This window comes from Halichoerus grypus, chromosome 8 (assembly GCF_964656455.1).
Source record: "Halichoerus grypus chromosome 8, mHalGry1.hap1.1, whole genome shotgun sequence".
NCBI classification, from domain to species: Eukaryota; Metazoa; Chordata; class Mammalia; order Carnivora; family Phocidae; genus Halichoerus; species Halichoerus grypus.
In genome coordinates, this window is record NC_135719.1 from 137,567,244 (window position 1) to 137,584,507 (window position 17,264).

Here is a 17,264-nt window from a genome sequence, read left to right on the forward strand (position 1 = left end):
TGATTCCGATAATCCTTCCCTTTCCCAAAGTCGGCCTTTCCACCTGCTTACTTGGAAGGATGCTGGGGAGGGGGCTGGAATGGGGGAGCCTACGTGCCAGTTGCCTTTCTTCTCCAGTGCCTGGCGTGTTGGATACATATCCCACTTCGAGGCAGGGTGCAGAATGCCACCTCCATCCTCCCACCTGCTGTCCCATTTTGTTGTTTTGTTTATGATCAGAGTTCCTCTCTGGGAACATTCCAACTAGGGATTATATAAGCCTTTGAAGATGTGTAATGGTGATCTGACTTCATTAACAATCCCCCCATTGGGGTTAAAGATGACTCCCAGCGCTTGTCAAAGGGGAACTGCAAAGCAGGTACTTAAGTAGACTCTAGAAGCTGGAATTAAGTCTCCGTAGCCACTTTTATGGGAGGACGGGGTGGGGCGGGGAGGGTAGGTGGATGGGACTAGGAGCATAATCCAAAGTTCAAGAGATAAGGAGGCAGCAATGTCCTGTGCTGATTTTTCTGGAAGTAGCGTCCTAGAGCGCATGCAAGACAGAATGGCACATCTTGTAGAATGTTCCCCATGCTGCAAAGTGGCAAAGTCTGGGAAAGGGAACATCATCACTGGTGCTGCTGGGAGAGGGGACAAAACACTGAAGCCTGTGGTTTGGATTAGATGCACACAGCTGCCTCATCGAAAGCGAAGCATCAGGTCACCAGGGGAGGCTGAGGGGACCCACAGGGAGTCCAGCTCAAGCAATACACGGGGCCGGGGGGTGGGGAGCTGAGCTGCCATGGGGCAGTGTGGGACCCCTCAAAGATAAAGGGGCTTGGCTGACTGGAATTCTCACCAGCTTCTTGAGGAGCTTCCTTTGTACGATCTACTCAGCTTGTGGATGGTGGCTGGTCTGCCAGCCCCGAGCTAGCTTTGCAGAGGCTGGGCCCCGGGAGGATGAGAGGAAACCATCTAAGTGGCTGCCATCTGGTAACCTTAATTGGAGCGGCTACGGAGGTCGATGGCAAAGGAAGAGCCTTTCAAACCACCCGGGCCAGCCTCTTACGGCTGGAAATGACCACGGCAGACAGACTAGGCTGGTGGCCTCGGTTCAGACAGGGCATCGCACAGCCCCGGAGGGGAAAACGAGGGAGTATAAATGGCAGGATACAAGGAGACTCTGTCAACAGAGCTCGGCTCAGCCCAGCCGGGGGCTGCGCGCGCACGCGCGCGCACGCACACACACACACACACACACACACACACACCAGGACAAATGCACACCAACACCACCAGGCGGGCCGCCCATCCCCCAGCACTGCGGCTGGGGCCTGCTGCCTCGGAACCTTTTGGGTGAGGAATCACCTACTTTTTCCAGGCCTCGGGCGAAGCTGCCAAGGCAGGTGGATGGCGGCCACACGAGGCACTCACCGAATCTCAGGAAAAGAAACATGACACAAGTAAAATGAAAACAAGGGGAGGGAGGGGAAGAGTGAAGCCAAGAAATGCTAAGAGAAGACCAAGGCCCCGGGGCGTGGAGACACACACCTCCGACTGGTTTACCAGGAGGCTGACCAGCAGCTGGCTGCCTGGCTTCCCAAGTGCACACAGCGGACACTCAATCCAGGTTCACTTCCTTCCTGCAGTCCTAGTCCCATTTTCAGGGGCTTTACTCTGGCCTGTTGACCAGGCTCTAGCTGGACCACTTGGGGATTTTACTAGAGACTGGGGCCAAACAGGAAGGTGAATACAAAGATGGTGCTCCTACCCTCTCCCCTGTCTTAATATCAATTTTCTTGGCTGCTCCTGCCAATGGGCCTCTCCTTCCATGACTTTTGGGGGCCTCCTGGTTCCTTCCTTCCTGGAAGGACCTGGAGCCCCCTTCTTGGCGTGGCACCTTCACGAAGGCTGAGGCTGGATTTCTAACAGTGGTTAAGACCAAGGTGGGAAGAAAGACCTCTAAAAACGACCCTATAGCTTCAACACATAAACACTGAGCTTTCAAAACTCGAGTTCAGTATTTTCATGTTAAGTAAGACTACGGATACCTTGAAAAAATAATTATTTATAGTCTGAGTGTTATAGTGAGGGAGTGGGGAGAAGTTCATTTAGCCACGAGAACATTAAAAACCATTAATTTGTCAACTAATCAAGATCAATCCTGTTTCTCTTCTACCTGTGCTCAAGAATTCAGTAATAATGGGCTTTTATGGGAGCTGCTGGGAATCCCTTAATGACCAATCCCCCTGCCTCTTTCTCTCTTAACTCCATTATTCTGGTTCATCAAAAGCATCTCTCGAAGCCAATGATCACTGTGTACAGTGGCCGGGAGCTAAGGAAGATGCTGCTGAATCTTGCACAGCTCTGATGAAAAAAGTATGCTTTCCTCATGACAAGTTATGCAACCTGATTTTGGAAGCCCTTTCAGACCATAACTTGGTTACAATCTGGTCTGTACTCTTCCTGTCATGTCATCTGAGAACAGAGTTTTTTGTTTTGTTTTGTTTTGAATTTCTCTGTCACTTCAAACATCATTTAAAAACCACATCACAGGGCGCCTGGGTGGCTCAGTTGGTTAAGCGACTGCCTTCGGCTCAGGTCATGATCCTGGAGTCCCGGGATCGAGTCCCGCATCGGGCTCCCCGCTCAGCAGGGAGTCTGCTTCTCCCTCTGACTCTCCCCCCTCTCATGTGCTCTCTCTCTCTCTCTCTCAAATAAATTAAAAAAAAACAAAACCCACATCACAGGGTAACTGCTAGTTACTGGACTGTACTAGTTATACCAGCACTTAGCAGTGGTGTGTGCTTTTCGGCGGGGTGGGCAGCCTAACACTTCAATTGCTGGTAATCTGAGTTTAGATCAGGAGAAAGAACAGGAACTTGGCACCTTTTGGAGCAGGTAATGGTAGCCCCTGCCAGAGGGATGAGTCTCTCCTGAGAATGTGTGGCCGCATCTCTTGGGTCTTTTAAAAGAAGGAAGGACAAAGGATAGAGTCAAATTTCCTAAAGCTCTGGGGAAGGCTGTGACCCACGGAGGGCTATGAAGGATGCTGTGGAATTCCACATCAGTCCGCTATTCACAAAAGCACCCAAGAACGGATGTTCTCCAACATGAGGGATTTCCCTGACTCAGGAGGCCATGCAGCCCTCAGGGAGCCAGAGGCTGCAACGAGCTGAAGACCCAGCCCTAAGAATGAGCCAGGCAGGCACAAGCCCCTGGAGGGTGTCGTGGTGGGGTCTGCCGTGTCACGTTATCATCTCTGACCAGTGCGTTCGTCAACGGGAGGCTGCGATGCAGCGAGGTCCTGAGCAGACCCTGGCAAGTGAGCTGGCCATCTGCCAACGGGGTTCTGGCTGGGGGTGAAGTGTGGAATCTAGAGGAACTAGATTCAAGTCAGTAGGAGGAGGGGACAGATCTCTCCATTTAAAGTCATCACTCAGGAAGAAGACCTTTCTAAAATCACGGTAATCTAGCTCCAGAGGTGGGAAAAAAACGTGAGGCGGTGGATAGAAGAGAAGTTCAAGGGAGGAAGAACGCGGTCTCAAGCTTGACATTGCTCAATGGCCAACAGAAGGTGAAGACAGGAGCCCTGCTTAGCTAAGTGAAGCCTGCCCTTCTCTATGACAGCGTGGAAGGCTGGTGGGGAGGACACCTGGGGGCACCCATGGTCCATTTCAAGGCCACTCTGAGCTCCTGCACACCCACCTTGCCAGCTCTCTTCTCTAGCTATAAAATGGTAGCCTGCTATTAATGAGGTCCCAGAAGGGAAAGAAATTTCTAGAAACTGTTAAGCTGGCCCCATATAGCCTTGTCTAGCAGAAACTACCAACTCACAGGAACTACTAGTGCAGGAGAAATCAAGTTCTCTCCACTGGGACTCATTATGGGGTCTGCTTCCCTTCCTCCCAAGTCTTAAGCCCTGAGATTACAGAAAACCTTTGTCATCTTGGAAACACATCTATGCATTCATTCACACATATGCATGGCTGCATGTTTGTATGCATATGCATGTAATTGTGCACTGACGTAGTTTTAAAGTAATTCTACCAGGGAAGTTCTACTTGAGCATTAGTTCTTCCTATGGCCCGGTATATAAGTGAGAAGGTTAAGTTCACGAACTATGGTGCCGTAGGCTATAGACATATCTACTCACAACCTGCTTGTATCTCAGGGGGAGCATTCAAAAGCATCATGGCACCAGCAGCGTCAATGTCAGGATCTGGAAAAATCAACCAATAAACAACATTATTTACAACAGGGCCGGTGTGTGTGTGTTTCCCCCTGCAAGTCACAGTTTATGAAAGCAACAGAGAAAAAAAAAAAAAAAAAATCCAGGAACCAGATGAGCTAATCCCAAAGGTGACTTTCTTCCCATTTGGATTTGGGAGGAAGAAAGGTATTCTAGAATGAGATTTAAGGGGCAGGTTGGTAAGTTTTTCAGACAAAGCATGGTCCCTCCTCATTTTGCTAATTTCATAACTGGCACTGTATGTTCCTGATAAGCTGCTGACCTGGGCAGCCCCATGCTTGCTCCCCTGGGAGTAGGGGAGTGGGGTGACAACAGGAGGTTTAGCTCTAGGAATCTTTGATGAACTGGGGAAGCTCACAGCACCAACAAGAGACAGCCCTAAATATACCTGCATCTAGTAAGATACACACAAGACGTCGGGGTATTTCCATCTGTCAGCAGAATGTAAATTATGTTTTCCGAGACTGTGTGTGCGCGCACAGTGGTGGTAGAGGTGGTGAAGGCATTAAAAAAAAAAAATGCACTTAAAATATAAAGAAAAAATTAAAGTTACGATGTCGAGGGCACAATGTTGGCTTTCACATCTATTACTGCTTTTAATATGGGACCAAAAAAAAAAAATACTCCTCACTCTGTTGCTCTAATTCTTAATAGGTTTCTGAATCCTTACTGATCCACGAGTTGACAGATGGCAGGTTATATAGAGACAGAGAAAAATATTATCCTTTTATAACTAAATTCATTTTCCTCTGAGAAACAGCAGTGCCGCTGCCATGGAAATGAGAGTTGCCATGGCAACAGTAAACAACCCCCAAGAATGGTCACTGAATAGGCTGAAAAGAACATCTGCCCCAGCGCGGCGTCCCAGCTGCCCCGGGGCGAAATTCGCTAATAGTGCGGTGCTGCTTCGTGACAGAAGCTGCCGCCTGTGCCCCGTCCAAATAAATGAAGTGTGCAATTGAAGTCGACATCAAAATGCCCGCCCTTGCAGACTACTACCTCGGTGTCCGCTAAACCCAGTGACTAATGATGGGGGGACAGGGGGGCTCACACTTGTCACTTTTTGTACAAATTACATACCAAAAAATTCAATTTACTACTAATGGTTCCATGGCACTTTACTTTGGGTATTACGCGAGGAAATGACTTTTTTACTGTTTAAAAAAGTACATTTTTCATACTTTATATGTGCAGTTTAATTCCAAGGGAGTAACGTGATGCAGTATACAGCCCCACAAGCAATTAATAATAAGGATGACGCTCGTTCTAGAAGACAATGTCTCAAAAACAGGTGATGGGGGTGGGGGGAGGAACTTTACTCCACAGGCCTTTTTCGATTTTGCCTGCAGGAGGTCCGTTACTTACACTCAATGATGGAGTGAAGGTTTGTTTTAATAGTATATTGTGTGAGAAACAGGTAAATTAACTTATTTGGCAACTCCCGGGGTGAAATTCCTAAAACAGTCATCGCTCCCCACTGATATTAAAATATATATATACATGTTAGTTGAACTGAAAGACTTAAGGCCCCTCTCACGGCTCCCAGGGTTCCTGCTATTCCTGTGCCTTTGTCCCCCACACAGCCTGTGGCTAAGAAGCAGGGCTCATAGCTTCTGGAAGATGCTGTGGAGGGACTGAGGCCTTCTCCCACTCCCTCTTTTTGGAAAGACCCCCTTCCCCTCTCAGGACTGAGAAAACACACCTGGCTCTCGGCAGAGCAAAGGTTCCTTACCGTCTTCAAGAACACAAGTATGGCGGGCAACCCAGGGTTGGCCTGGCTGCATGGCCCCCACCTCCCCAGGTGACTCTTACCCAGACTTTCCCTCAACCACCAGGAGGTTCGATGGGGATAGAACAAGAGGAAATACAGGTTAAAAAAAAAAAATCAGGAGTCTTTTCCTATTTATTTCCCCAGAAAATGAAACAAAGTGGTTCTTTATTCTTCAAAAACACACGGGACCATAGGAGGAAGGTGCAAAGGGCCACAGACAGACATAAGGAAAGAAAGGAGAAAGAAGGAAGAGAAAGAGAACCTTCAAAAGAGCACCATCAACACCCACATGAATTTCGCAGAACCTAAGGGGCAACAAAGAAAGTGCTTCAGACCCACAAAACATCACCACAACCACCTCCCCCATCCCAGCTGAGCCAGATCAACACATCAACTAAGTGAAAACAGGACGTTTTAGGACAAGTCCCCCAATCCTTCCTTCCTTCCACCAGACCAGACCTGCCATGCCTGAGGCCTCCACAGACAAACATTCCCACGCCACCCTGGCCCTCCTGCTGGTCTCCAGGCATTTAGCGAAGGTGCCACACCCAGACTTGTCGTGTTCTCGTTCATGATCAATTCCTACGGCCCTACTCTTCATTGTGCATGGACCAGTTCCTGTGTGGTATACGCCCAAACATGCAGCCCTGTGGGCAGAATGGAAGGGAAGGCAAGGCATGCAATGCCCTCCTCTTGACACCTTGGCAGTTGGAATTAGCAAACACGTGTAGTGTAATGGTCTGAGAAAATGTCCTTCTATGTTCATTGTGTGCATGCTGACACCACGGAGGGGCTGCCCAGTCCCCAGGGAGACACAGGGAGCACCTTCCCGGGTGTACAGTTTGATGAATTTTATACCAGGGTTACCATCACCAGAATGAAGACAGCACAACCAAGATACAGATTTCCATCACCCCAAAGTTTCCTTGTACCCCTTGCAGTCCTACCTGCCCTTGCCCGGGGCAAATCCTGGTTTGCTTTCTTTCTCTCTCTGATGGGGCACCAGCAGCTCATTCCTTATTCCTTCCATTATTGAGCCATATTCTGCTGTCTGGACAGAACTATGCTTTGTTTACCCATGCGCCTATAGATGGACGTTTTGGCTGTTTCCAGCTTGAGATCTTATAGAAGCCCCTATGAGCTTCTGCATCTATCTTTGGTGAACATGTTTTCACTTCCCTTGGGTAACTGCTGGGAAGAGCATGTTTAACTTTACAGGGGACCAACAAACTCTCTTCCAAGGAGGCTGGACCATGTATGAGAATTCCAGTTGTTCCACACTTTTGTCAATACTTGAAACTGTCAAGCTTTTAAAATTTTCCCCATTCTCACAGCTGTGTAGTGGTCATTCACTGTGGTTTTAATCTTTATTTCCCTAATGACAAATGATGTTGAGCATCTTTTAATGTGCTTAATGGCCACGGGTGTATCTTCTTTGGTGAACATTCTGTTCAAGTTTGTGACCACTGCTTAATTGGGTTCTTTAACCCAATTGTAAAGTTGTAAAGTTCCTTAAACATTCTGGATAGAAGTCCTTTGTGAGATATATTTTTTTCTCAGCCCATGGCTTATCTATTCAGCTTCTTAATAGTGTCTTTTAATAAGCTGAGTTCTACATTTTTATAAAGTCCAATTTATGAATTTCTTTTACAACTCAATTGGGTTTTGTTTGCCCCAACTAAGAAATCTTAGCCTACCCCAAAGTTGCAAAGATTTCCCTCCTGAGCAGCTTCTTTTTGAGTCTCATGCGTTAGTGTAACATTATCTGGGTTCCATACTCAGATTTACAGGAAATGAAAATGGAACTCATTAACCAGAACTTTCTTCATCTAGTAGGCTGGTGAAGCACAGACCTCCTATTACAGATCAACACCAGAAAGACCTGCCTGGGCTACAGGTGGGTTGGGGGAACCCCAGGCAGCCTGAGAGATTTGGTCAGCCACGTTTCTATGGAAAAAGCTCTCTAGGACCTGCTGCTAAACACCTGCCGTGTCCTTATATTCACCACACCCTGACGTCCTGTGTGTGCTTGAGCTGACAATCTGCTGTCTCTCCTCTCCAAAGAGATGCTACAATGCTTATTCACCTACCTATTATTTCTTAGTTTTCTTCCCTTTTTAAGAAAATATGAAGGTAGTGCGTTAAAAAAAATATACATGAGGTAGATATAATTTGAGAAATAAATGTCTTCCCCACAGACCCATTCCCAGATTCACATTTTCTCCTACAGATGTCCAGAAGTTGGCTATACAAATACAGACATTTAGGGGAGCTCACCAATGGGAGGTATTTATACTCATGCACACGTACCGACTCTTTAAAAAAGGGGTTTATGTGGAAAATACTTTTCTGCATTTTTTTTTTCTTCAAGTTTTCACTAGATAAGACATCTTGGCAACCTTTCAGATGCGTGCACGTTGTCTAAAGTTTTTCTGTGGTGACTTTTTCATGCATAAAAACAAGCCACACTGTTTGGACTGACATCCTCTTTTCTTTAGGCTGCAGACTATTGGGAGAGCAAAGACGAAACATCTGGAACCTGTGCCTAACACGCTGCTGTTCCCTACCAAACTTGAGCCCCTAAAGACACGGCCTCAGCACAGCAAACCCCCTCTCCTTCCCCGCGTCCCCCTCCCTCAGAGGATGCAGCGTGGCCCATTCCCTCCCTTCTCTGCCTGCTCACAGCTCTTACTTCCTCAACCTCGCTGGGGCTCACCCCTACTTGCTATTTTTTGTGAGCACACCTGAAAGAGTCCTTTCTCCACGGTCAGGAGAGGTCAGTGTTGGCTTACATCTTTAGGCATGAGGGAGGCTTTCTGATGGAAGCTTTTGAATAGGACACTTTTGATCAAGGACACTGGTCGTGGAGTTTTTTGGCCGGAGGGGTTTTAGGAGACGAGGCAACTGTTTGGGGGCGAGGGGTTGCTTCTGCTCTGGAGGCACGGCTGCTTCTGAAGGAAAAAGGTCCAGGACTAGATGCAGGGGAGGGTGAGCAGTGGGATGACTGCACGGGATTCTCTCCGGGCTTAAAAGAGAGGTTTTCTTCCCCCCAAATTGTTCGATCCAGCTTATCAGCACAAGAGGAAGATATTTTGGTCAGGAACTCTTTCTAGGAATGAAGATCCACCCGGCAGGAGTATCCTTCACATGTTGCCTCCCTGGGGAACTGGGGTGAGGGGTACAGGAGAATAAAGAAGCATTACCCTCTTTATTTTTGGAGAGGAGAGTCTTCCCAAAGTACCTAATTCAGCATCCTCATACAGAAACCCCAAGTCATTTACCACTGCTTAATTCAGTAGAACAAGTATGCCATCGTGGATGCTTCGTGAAGTTAGGACCATCCTTAAAATGGAGCCAATCTCAAACCCGGATTAAAAAGATTTCCTCCTCTGCTCATGTTTCAGTAACAAATGTTACTTCTCCTCTGGACCAGTTCCCAGCGTCCCATTTCAATTTTCGTCTTTAATGTGGTTGTCTTATCACATTGCCTCCTCTCGGCAGTACAAGACTAAAAAAAAGGCCACACATCTCAAAAATGCTTTCAAATCCTCTTCTTGTGAAGGTACATACACAATTACATTACGCTATAGAGAGAGGAGTAGGTAACAAAGTTTCTAGAATCAATGGTTCAGCTTTTTAGATGAAAAGATATATATTGCACTTCATTTTCCCAAAATGTAGAGATGGGTTTCTTTGGGGCACAGGGATGGGGTCGAGGTGAGGTGGGAAGAGGCCTTCTGTCTGGGGGTGTGATGGGAAAAGAACTGGTCAAGGCACGAGGATTCTTCGGGTCAAGTCTTGGGTCTGCGGCTAATTAACGGGTGACTTTAATTTTGCTGGGATGGAATTCATTTCTTTTAAAATGGTGGGGGGTGGCTGCAGACTTGGGAGGGGACAGATGGGTTTTTTTTACCGCATTCCACATAGTTACTCTGCCTCTAAAGTCCCCCAACTTCCTCTTCCCTTTCCAGCTAGTGGCTGCCAGAACTATGGACTCCAAGGAGCACCTACCAAATGGTGTTATTTGTTCCAACGCCTTTGGAGAAAGCGAACGCTCTTAGTAAGGCTGGAGGAATACCCTACTGTTTCTGGAAAGCCATGACCTGTCATTCTGGGCATCTGCGGGGTCTGCTTTGAGCAATCCATCTGGCCTGATGTGGGCATCTGGTGGATTCCTAGTGCGGCTGCTGTCTGCATTCACTCTCCTTCCTCTGGGATGTGGGGTCATAGGGAAGTGACTGCCAAGACCACCTTATCCTGACAAACTAAGAACACAAAGGACAGGTGGAAGCCCCTGGTTCGTGGCCCTAGACTGCTGCAAAATGTGAGCACCATCCTTAGCATCACTGAGCTGACCGATCTAACAGAATGATAACAGATTCCCATATGGGAAGCCTGAGAATTACAACCAATGATTCTCTTAGAAATGGTTTAATTGTCCATAGGTCTAACGTGTTTATTTCTGCCTGCTACATCCCCATCATACCTGAACTGTTTTACAGGAAGGTGAAAGATCTTTATATAATTAAATAAAATAGATTCAAGAAGCATAAGAAACCACCAAACAATAGATGACACACAAATGGACAGAAATTATGGGACAGAAGGACCCGATGCTCCTTCAATCAAGTGCACACACCAAAGTATTCATATTCTCTTGCATTCTCCACCAGAAAGTGAGCCCTACTGCAGGACTCACCCCCTGCAGCCTGTATTCCCAGCACCTGAAACAGCACCTGGAACATAGGGGTGCCAGATAAATAGCTGTTGAACAAATTAATGTATGGCTTATCCAACAGCTGTCTGAGGCTGATGATGATGATGATTACAGGGCATAAGCCTCCTTTTTTTTTTTTAAAGAAAGTTAACACTTTTGTAAAAATCATTCATTTTTAAGTAAACTCTAGGCCCAATGTGGGACTTGAACTTATGACCCTGAGATCAAGAGTGGCATGCTCTACCAACTGAGCCAGCCAGGTGCCCCAGGGCATAAACCTCTTGATGTGCGGTGGAATCCCCTGGAAACTCCAGAAAACCGTAAGTCAGGCCCCACCCCAGATGACACAGGGAGTTTTGCAAAAATTCACCAGAGGAGTCTGTTGTGTAGGAAAGGTGAAGAACCACTTTACTTTAGTAGTAGCAAATCAAGGGCATATGGACGCCATCCAAAGAAGTCCACTGAGGATGACCGTGCTCCCCAGAAGTCTGTTATCACCTGTAACATCACTAGATCTCTCTGCTTTGAAATATCTTTATCCACTTTCTGCAACTCTGCATGAGTGACACATCCGAAAGTATTTGGTTAATCCATGAAAATGGAGAAAAAATACTTGGGATAACTTTCAGGGCCAAGGAGACAAGAAATAGATGAAAATAAACAAGCAAGCAAAAAAAAAAAAAAAATCCCAATAAGGTATACATTTCCGGGCGGGGGGCGGGGGGGGATTCTGGATCTGCCTGATTTCATTTATGCACATGCCATATTACTAAGTAAGTGGTTCTCCATCAGGGACAGTTTTGAACCTCTTCCTTCCCAGGGCATATGACAGTGTCTGGAGACATTTTTGATTGTCATGACTGGGCAGGAGTGGAGGGTACCCCTGGCATCTCGTGGGTAGAGCCCAGGGATGCTGCTACTCAATGTCCTATAGTGTACAGGACAGCCCCCCACATGAAGAATTATCCAGTCCAAGATGTAAGCAGGGCTGAGGTTGACAAACCCTGTACTAAGCTTACATGTACATGTGCTGTGGTCAAGAAAAGCAGTTTTTTTGAATCAAATGATCTCAAACAGTACACATCAAAAATAAATGGATATGAAATTTATTTTGTTGTTGCTTTTTTCTTTTTTCCTTTTTGCAAAGGCCCTAGGCCTAGGTGAAGAGAAAGGATATCCATGTTTGTGGCTGAAACCACCGAAGTAGGGCGTGGCACTCTTTGGCCACTGTTGAAATCAATCAAGGAATCTCCAACAGCAGCTTCTGATCTCAACGGTAGCAGCTCAGGGAAGCACTGGCAGATCTACTGAGATCATTTATCCTGAATATTTCTCTCACTTCCCTGTTGGCCAAAGGTTCTTTTTTTTTTTTTTTAAGATTTTATTTATTTATTCATAAGAGACGGAGAGAGGCAGAGGGAGAGGCAGGCTCCCCGCTGAGCAGGGAGCCTGATGTGGGACTTGATCCCAGGACCCTGGGATCATGACCTGAGCCGAAGGCAGACGCCCAACCATCTGAGCCACCCAGGCGCCCCTGGCCAAAGGTTCTTAAGACGCAGTATTCACCATGGGTAGGAAATGCAAACATTTGAGGGGTTCACACAGACAGATGGGGCATGGGGGCGTGGGGAAGTGGCACCACAAAGCCCAGTGGACAACCTTCACAACGGATGGGATTTTAGGGAATGAAAACCTCAAGCAAAGATTGACTCCAAGTGGTGACTTTAAAAATCATCTTTATGATGGAAGTTTGAGCTAGAGAACACCAAGAGTGTCCCTTCTCCAAAAAACGGGAGTCCAAGAAAACCCCAAACTCCTGCTACTCTGAAGAAATGAGGCAAGTTGAAACTAACAAGCAAGTTGAACCTAAGAGTTGTTTTCACAACAAAAGAGAATCTAAATTAAGCTGAGGGGGGAGGGGATGAATGATCAATAAGTGCATCTGAAGTATTATTAGGCTCCCATTCACACATCTGATTCTTTCTCAGCTTAAAAGCAGTGACTGGTGAACTCTAGAGGAGGGATGTATCAGCTCTGAGGAGCAGCGTCACCATCAACTCTGCGAATTAGGAACGCACTTATCCAAGTCAGCTCTCTTTCTAACTTGTGTAAATTGCCCATTTATTGCCCCAATTCCATTTCATGCGGAAGGGGATTTGAGGAAAAGGTTCTGGATGATTAAGTACAGAGCTCAGGGTGCACCCTGGGCTGGGAGTCAGATGACAAGGGTTCTCTCTGAGTCAATCACTGAAAAGTAAAAGCAAGCTCACTGACACTCCGCCCGGCAGATGCTTCCTGCATGTTTTCTCTGGACAACAAGAAACGCTTTAACTTGGATGTCTGCTGGGTGTCTTCATTCAAATGTCCCCTTTGCTTCTGCGCTCCTGAGAGGTCTGCGTTTCATCGTCTACCTTTCCAAATCTGTGCTTCCAAGCCCTTTCCTGGGGGCACAGGAGGGTCCACCCCGTCCCTCTGGCAACCGCCACTCCAATACCTCTTTTATCCAACACTCTGAATTTCCCTACTGAATGCATGTTTACCTCTTTAATGTCTGTGACCAGTTGCTGGGATCTTTTCTAGCAGCCACCTGGGAGCAAATGGAAAGGAACCATATGGATCCAGGGTAACAGTACAAAGGGTCTAAAATTCTAGAACTTGAAGACCAGGGTAAAGGTGACAGGAGACCCAGAACAGGGTATGACTTCTGTCCTAGGAGTCAGAACCATTTTTTAAGAGGCAAGGAAGGAGTTCTGGTTTGGTTCTGTTTGGCTGATTAATCTGTGCTGCAGCTGCTTGTCTGTGATGGTGTAAAAAAAAAAAAATTTTTTTTTAACGTCTTGCAGGTGAATGAGAAACTATATTCCTTGCAGGTGCCTTTCCCTTGGCACCTCATTCAGTTGTAGGTCCACTTACTGCGTTCTCTGATTTTTGCCTCCCTGGAGAGGCAGAGAAGCTGTAACCCACAGCCAGGGGCAGAGGAGACATCCGGGGACGTTGGAAAGGGGCTTCTGACACTGGGAGGGAGGAGTACAGGGAATTAATGCTGAAGCCCTCTAGACTCTGGTTTGATAACCTCCTGCTTGGTCCTGGCTTCTTGAACCAGGGATGGAGCCAAAGTCCACCACTGAGCTGGCACCTGGAATGGGGGCTCTTACGAGAGCCCTGAGACATGGCCACACTCAGGTCTCAGTTAAGGATGTCAGAGGAGAAGCCCGTGACAGAACCAGGCCCAGAGATCCCCAAGGCAGGAACCAAAAGCTGGCGGGGCAGTCAGAGCACCAGAGGACAGACAGGGCACGCCACTGGCAAGAGCACTGGGGGGCACCAGGGCACCCATCTCTAGCCCTCTTTTCCCTCTCCACACTGTTAGCTCATCTTTCTCAACCACCAGTTCTCCCCACCGACAGGAAGATCCATTCCTGCCCAGTCCCCACCCTGGAAGCCACTTCCTTCCTCCAGTCAAGGTCACAGGGCTGCAGGCAACCCCGGCACGCTCTCTCCCACAGCTCTAGCTGTTCTCCGGGCAGCCTGGCCCCCACCCGGCGGCGCAGGCTTGCTGGTGCTGACAAGTGAATATTTCCACTTGCACGGCATCTTCCATGAGGTCTGTCTTCAACTGGGTAGACGTGCAAAGCCTCTTTTTCCAGAAGCAAAGGTCCCAGCTCGGAGTGACACTGGCAGGTGTGTTAGTGACAGTAACAATCGCTCAGGACCCTGACATCAGAATTCCGAGGCGCAAATCAGCTGCTTGCCTGCCTTGCAGTTGCCTTCTTCCCTAAGACACAAGCAACAAAGAACTGGAGGGGAGAACTCCTAACACAAGGCTCACTTTGTCTGGGAATGTATGTATTACGCTGACTCACAAGAATTTCACAAGGGGCCATGGAAGCATTGGTTTTCCCAGGTCTGACAGTAGACGGTCATCAGACAGACACGTTAGAACTGAAGCTTAGCCCGTGCCTTCTGCACAAACGTCTGCCATATTGAATCAGACACACGGCCCCAGAACGGCTCTCCCCACCCCCGTGCCCTGTGTCTGTGGCCAACAGGGGAGACCAGTCTGCCAGGTTTGCACGTGTAGGGAGACGGAGGGCAGCAGAACCAGCACCTGGCCCACAGTGTGGTGTGAGAAAATGGACAATGAAGCCAACCCACAGGAAGTCATGCTCTGGGGAGGCCGAGTGCGATAGGGAGGTGAAGGGCAGGGCAGGATGGCTGAAGGCTCACATCACTGTCTTCAGGTTTTTCTCTGGCTAGTCAGGAGGTCTCTGCCCGTCCAGAGGGCCCCAGGGCGGGAAGCTGATCAAGAGTGCACCAGGGAGGCAGGGGACTTCTGTATGCCTTTAGGTCTCAGAAAGCAAGTGGCTTTCTGGCCACCCTGCTCCCAATGAAAGTCAGAATTTACTACTAAAACATAGTTATTTAAATCCTGCTTGGGGCATCTTATCAAGAGATCAGAAGGAAATACAGATACAACCAGGCTCCCTTCCCTACACGCATGCACGTGCACACACACACACACACACACAATCCCACTGACACCTGCGGGCAAGTGGGGCCTTGAAAGCCAACTCTTTCTCCCTTAGAGACCTGAGCTTCAGATACAAAGAGGAACCAAAGGAGTCAGAAGCACATTTCCCATCACAGACTTGGAGGTCCTAATTCTTACTGCAGTCCATATATGCCTCACGGAGGACCCCGGCCCTGCCTTTGGGCAGCTGGAGCATGGTCCTTGATAGGGAATGATGTTCAATGCTGCCAGTCCATCCCCTTGGCTATTCTTCCAAAGTGAACTGCGGCTGCTGATTCTTAGGATTACTGGTCACTGAGCTCTGTCTGGGCCTCAGTTTTAATGCTTAGTCTTTTATGCTTTCTGGTCTAATCCTCTCCACCCCGCCCCCGAAATACATTAGGAAAAAAAAAAGATTAAAGCAAATCTGGTGCTTGGTATTTTTTTTTTTAACCTTTGTGTAGTTCTCTGAAACACATTTATTCAGAAACAACCTACATTATGAAATATATCAGTTGAAAAATAAAAATAAAGCACCAACAAAGCACTTTCCCTTTATCCTACAGGGTAACTTCCTCTGTCTGTCTCAAACCTGGCTCCCGGGATGTCCTGAACCTTTTAGGGGTTACAGAGTCAGTGGGTACACTGAGGAGGCTGTAATATTATAATGGCTATTAATTCTGTTTCCACTGAATAGTGCATACTCAGTTGCCTACAAAGACACATGGGCATCATCCATCCATTGTTGAGAACAAAAAGTATCATTAAGCTGATAATCAGCAATTCCTTTCAGACCCAGTTCAAAATGGACATACAGATTCAAGATTAAGGCTGTAAGTAAAGGTATCACCAACATAAAAGGATTAAGTTTCCCACTCAACAAAATTTAAGCACACCATGGTGCTATTGGAAGAGAAATGTGGAGGAGCCTAGCCTGCCCCAATCCTGAAGGACATACCAACATTCTCTAAGGGTGGAAGAGCCCTAAACTCAAAGGTAAGGAGGTTGGGAATGATTAGCTTGGGTTTAAAATTTAGTCTAACCATAAAGCAATAAGCTGATCTTCTGGTGGGCGAGTGGGAAATCTGTTCTGAAGACAATCCCCACAAAAGTCTCCAGAACAGTTTCTAGGAACGGCTGCAACCCTGAAACAAGTACTGTGGTTGTAAGGAGTCTACTTTGAAGGGTTCCCCTTTCTGGGGGTGAGGGGGGTGGGGGGGTGTTTAATAAAAAAAAAATTGAGCTCTTTACTTTCCAGCCCCATAGCATAAGTGGTTAAAACACCTCGTACATAAAAATACTAAGTGAGTATAATGTGGAATAAAGTAGGCCCAAGTGCTGAGGGCAAGAGCTTGGTCAGGGAAGCATGCTTTTAAAAGAGATGAGTTCAGGCCAAGCCTGATGTCCTCTTCTAGATGCTATGTACTCATGCCAGAACTACAAATGCTAAGCCAAGTAAAGGTTTTCAGTGCATGTCTGGGGCACACCTGTTTTTGAAAAAAAAAATCAAGAGAGATGACAATCACCAGACAGTATGATTAACAGACCTGGGTAGACTTTTAAGGTAAAAGTGACAAAAGGCAACAGTGTGGTCGGGGAAGGTCGGCTCCCACTGGGGCTGCAGCAAGGACAAACCCATCTGGAGACAGCTTTGCAGGCCAGCCCAACAAGCTGGTGGATCAGGTTACTTCGTGAGAGCAACTGAGTTCATTCCCTTACCATGAGAGGCATATTTCATTTTTCAATAGGACGAAAGTTCCAGCAAGGATGATGCAAGCAAAACCGCACAAAGACTATCGGAAGATAGAAGAGGGAAGGTCTATCGACTGCCAGCAAGCTGGCACCTGGGGCTCTCCCACCCTTGCAAGACTCTTCTAGGAAGGGGTTCAGCTTATTCTTACTAAGCCCGAGGCCTGCCTGGGAGTCTTCAGGCTCCGGGTGTGCCAGAGAGCAGAGTGGCCACTGTCCTTTCAAAGTAAGGGCTTTGGGGAGGGTCGAGGAGGAGAGGGGAAATCAAACTGACGATCTGTTTTTA

General features: G+C 47.5%; 1 protein-coding gene across 7 annotated transcripts in view; it reads right to left on the reverse strand.

Moving 5' to 3' along the window:
• The window catches only part of FOXN3 (forkhead box N3), a 390,992-nt gene that overhangs the window by 27,168 nt on the left and 346,560 nt on the right, over window positions 1–17,264 (reverse strand). For 5 of the 7 annotated variants that reach the window (XM_078054092.1, XM_036085498.2, XM_036085503.2 and 2 more), the window contains one exon: window positions 4,136–4,201. The exons of 1 other annotated variant lie outside the window; for it this stretch is intronic. In XM_078054092.1, coding sequence (XP_077910218.1) covers window positions 4,136–4,201 — 66 coding nt within the window. The remainder of the gene's footprint in view (window positions 1–4,135; window positions 4,202–17,264) is intronic. One more of the 7 variants, XM_036085505.2, reaches the window with a different exon arrangement.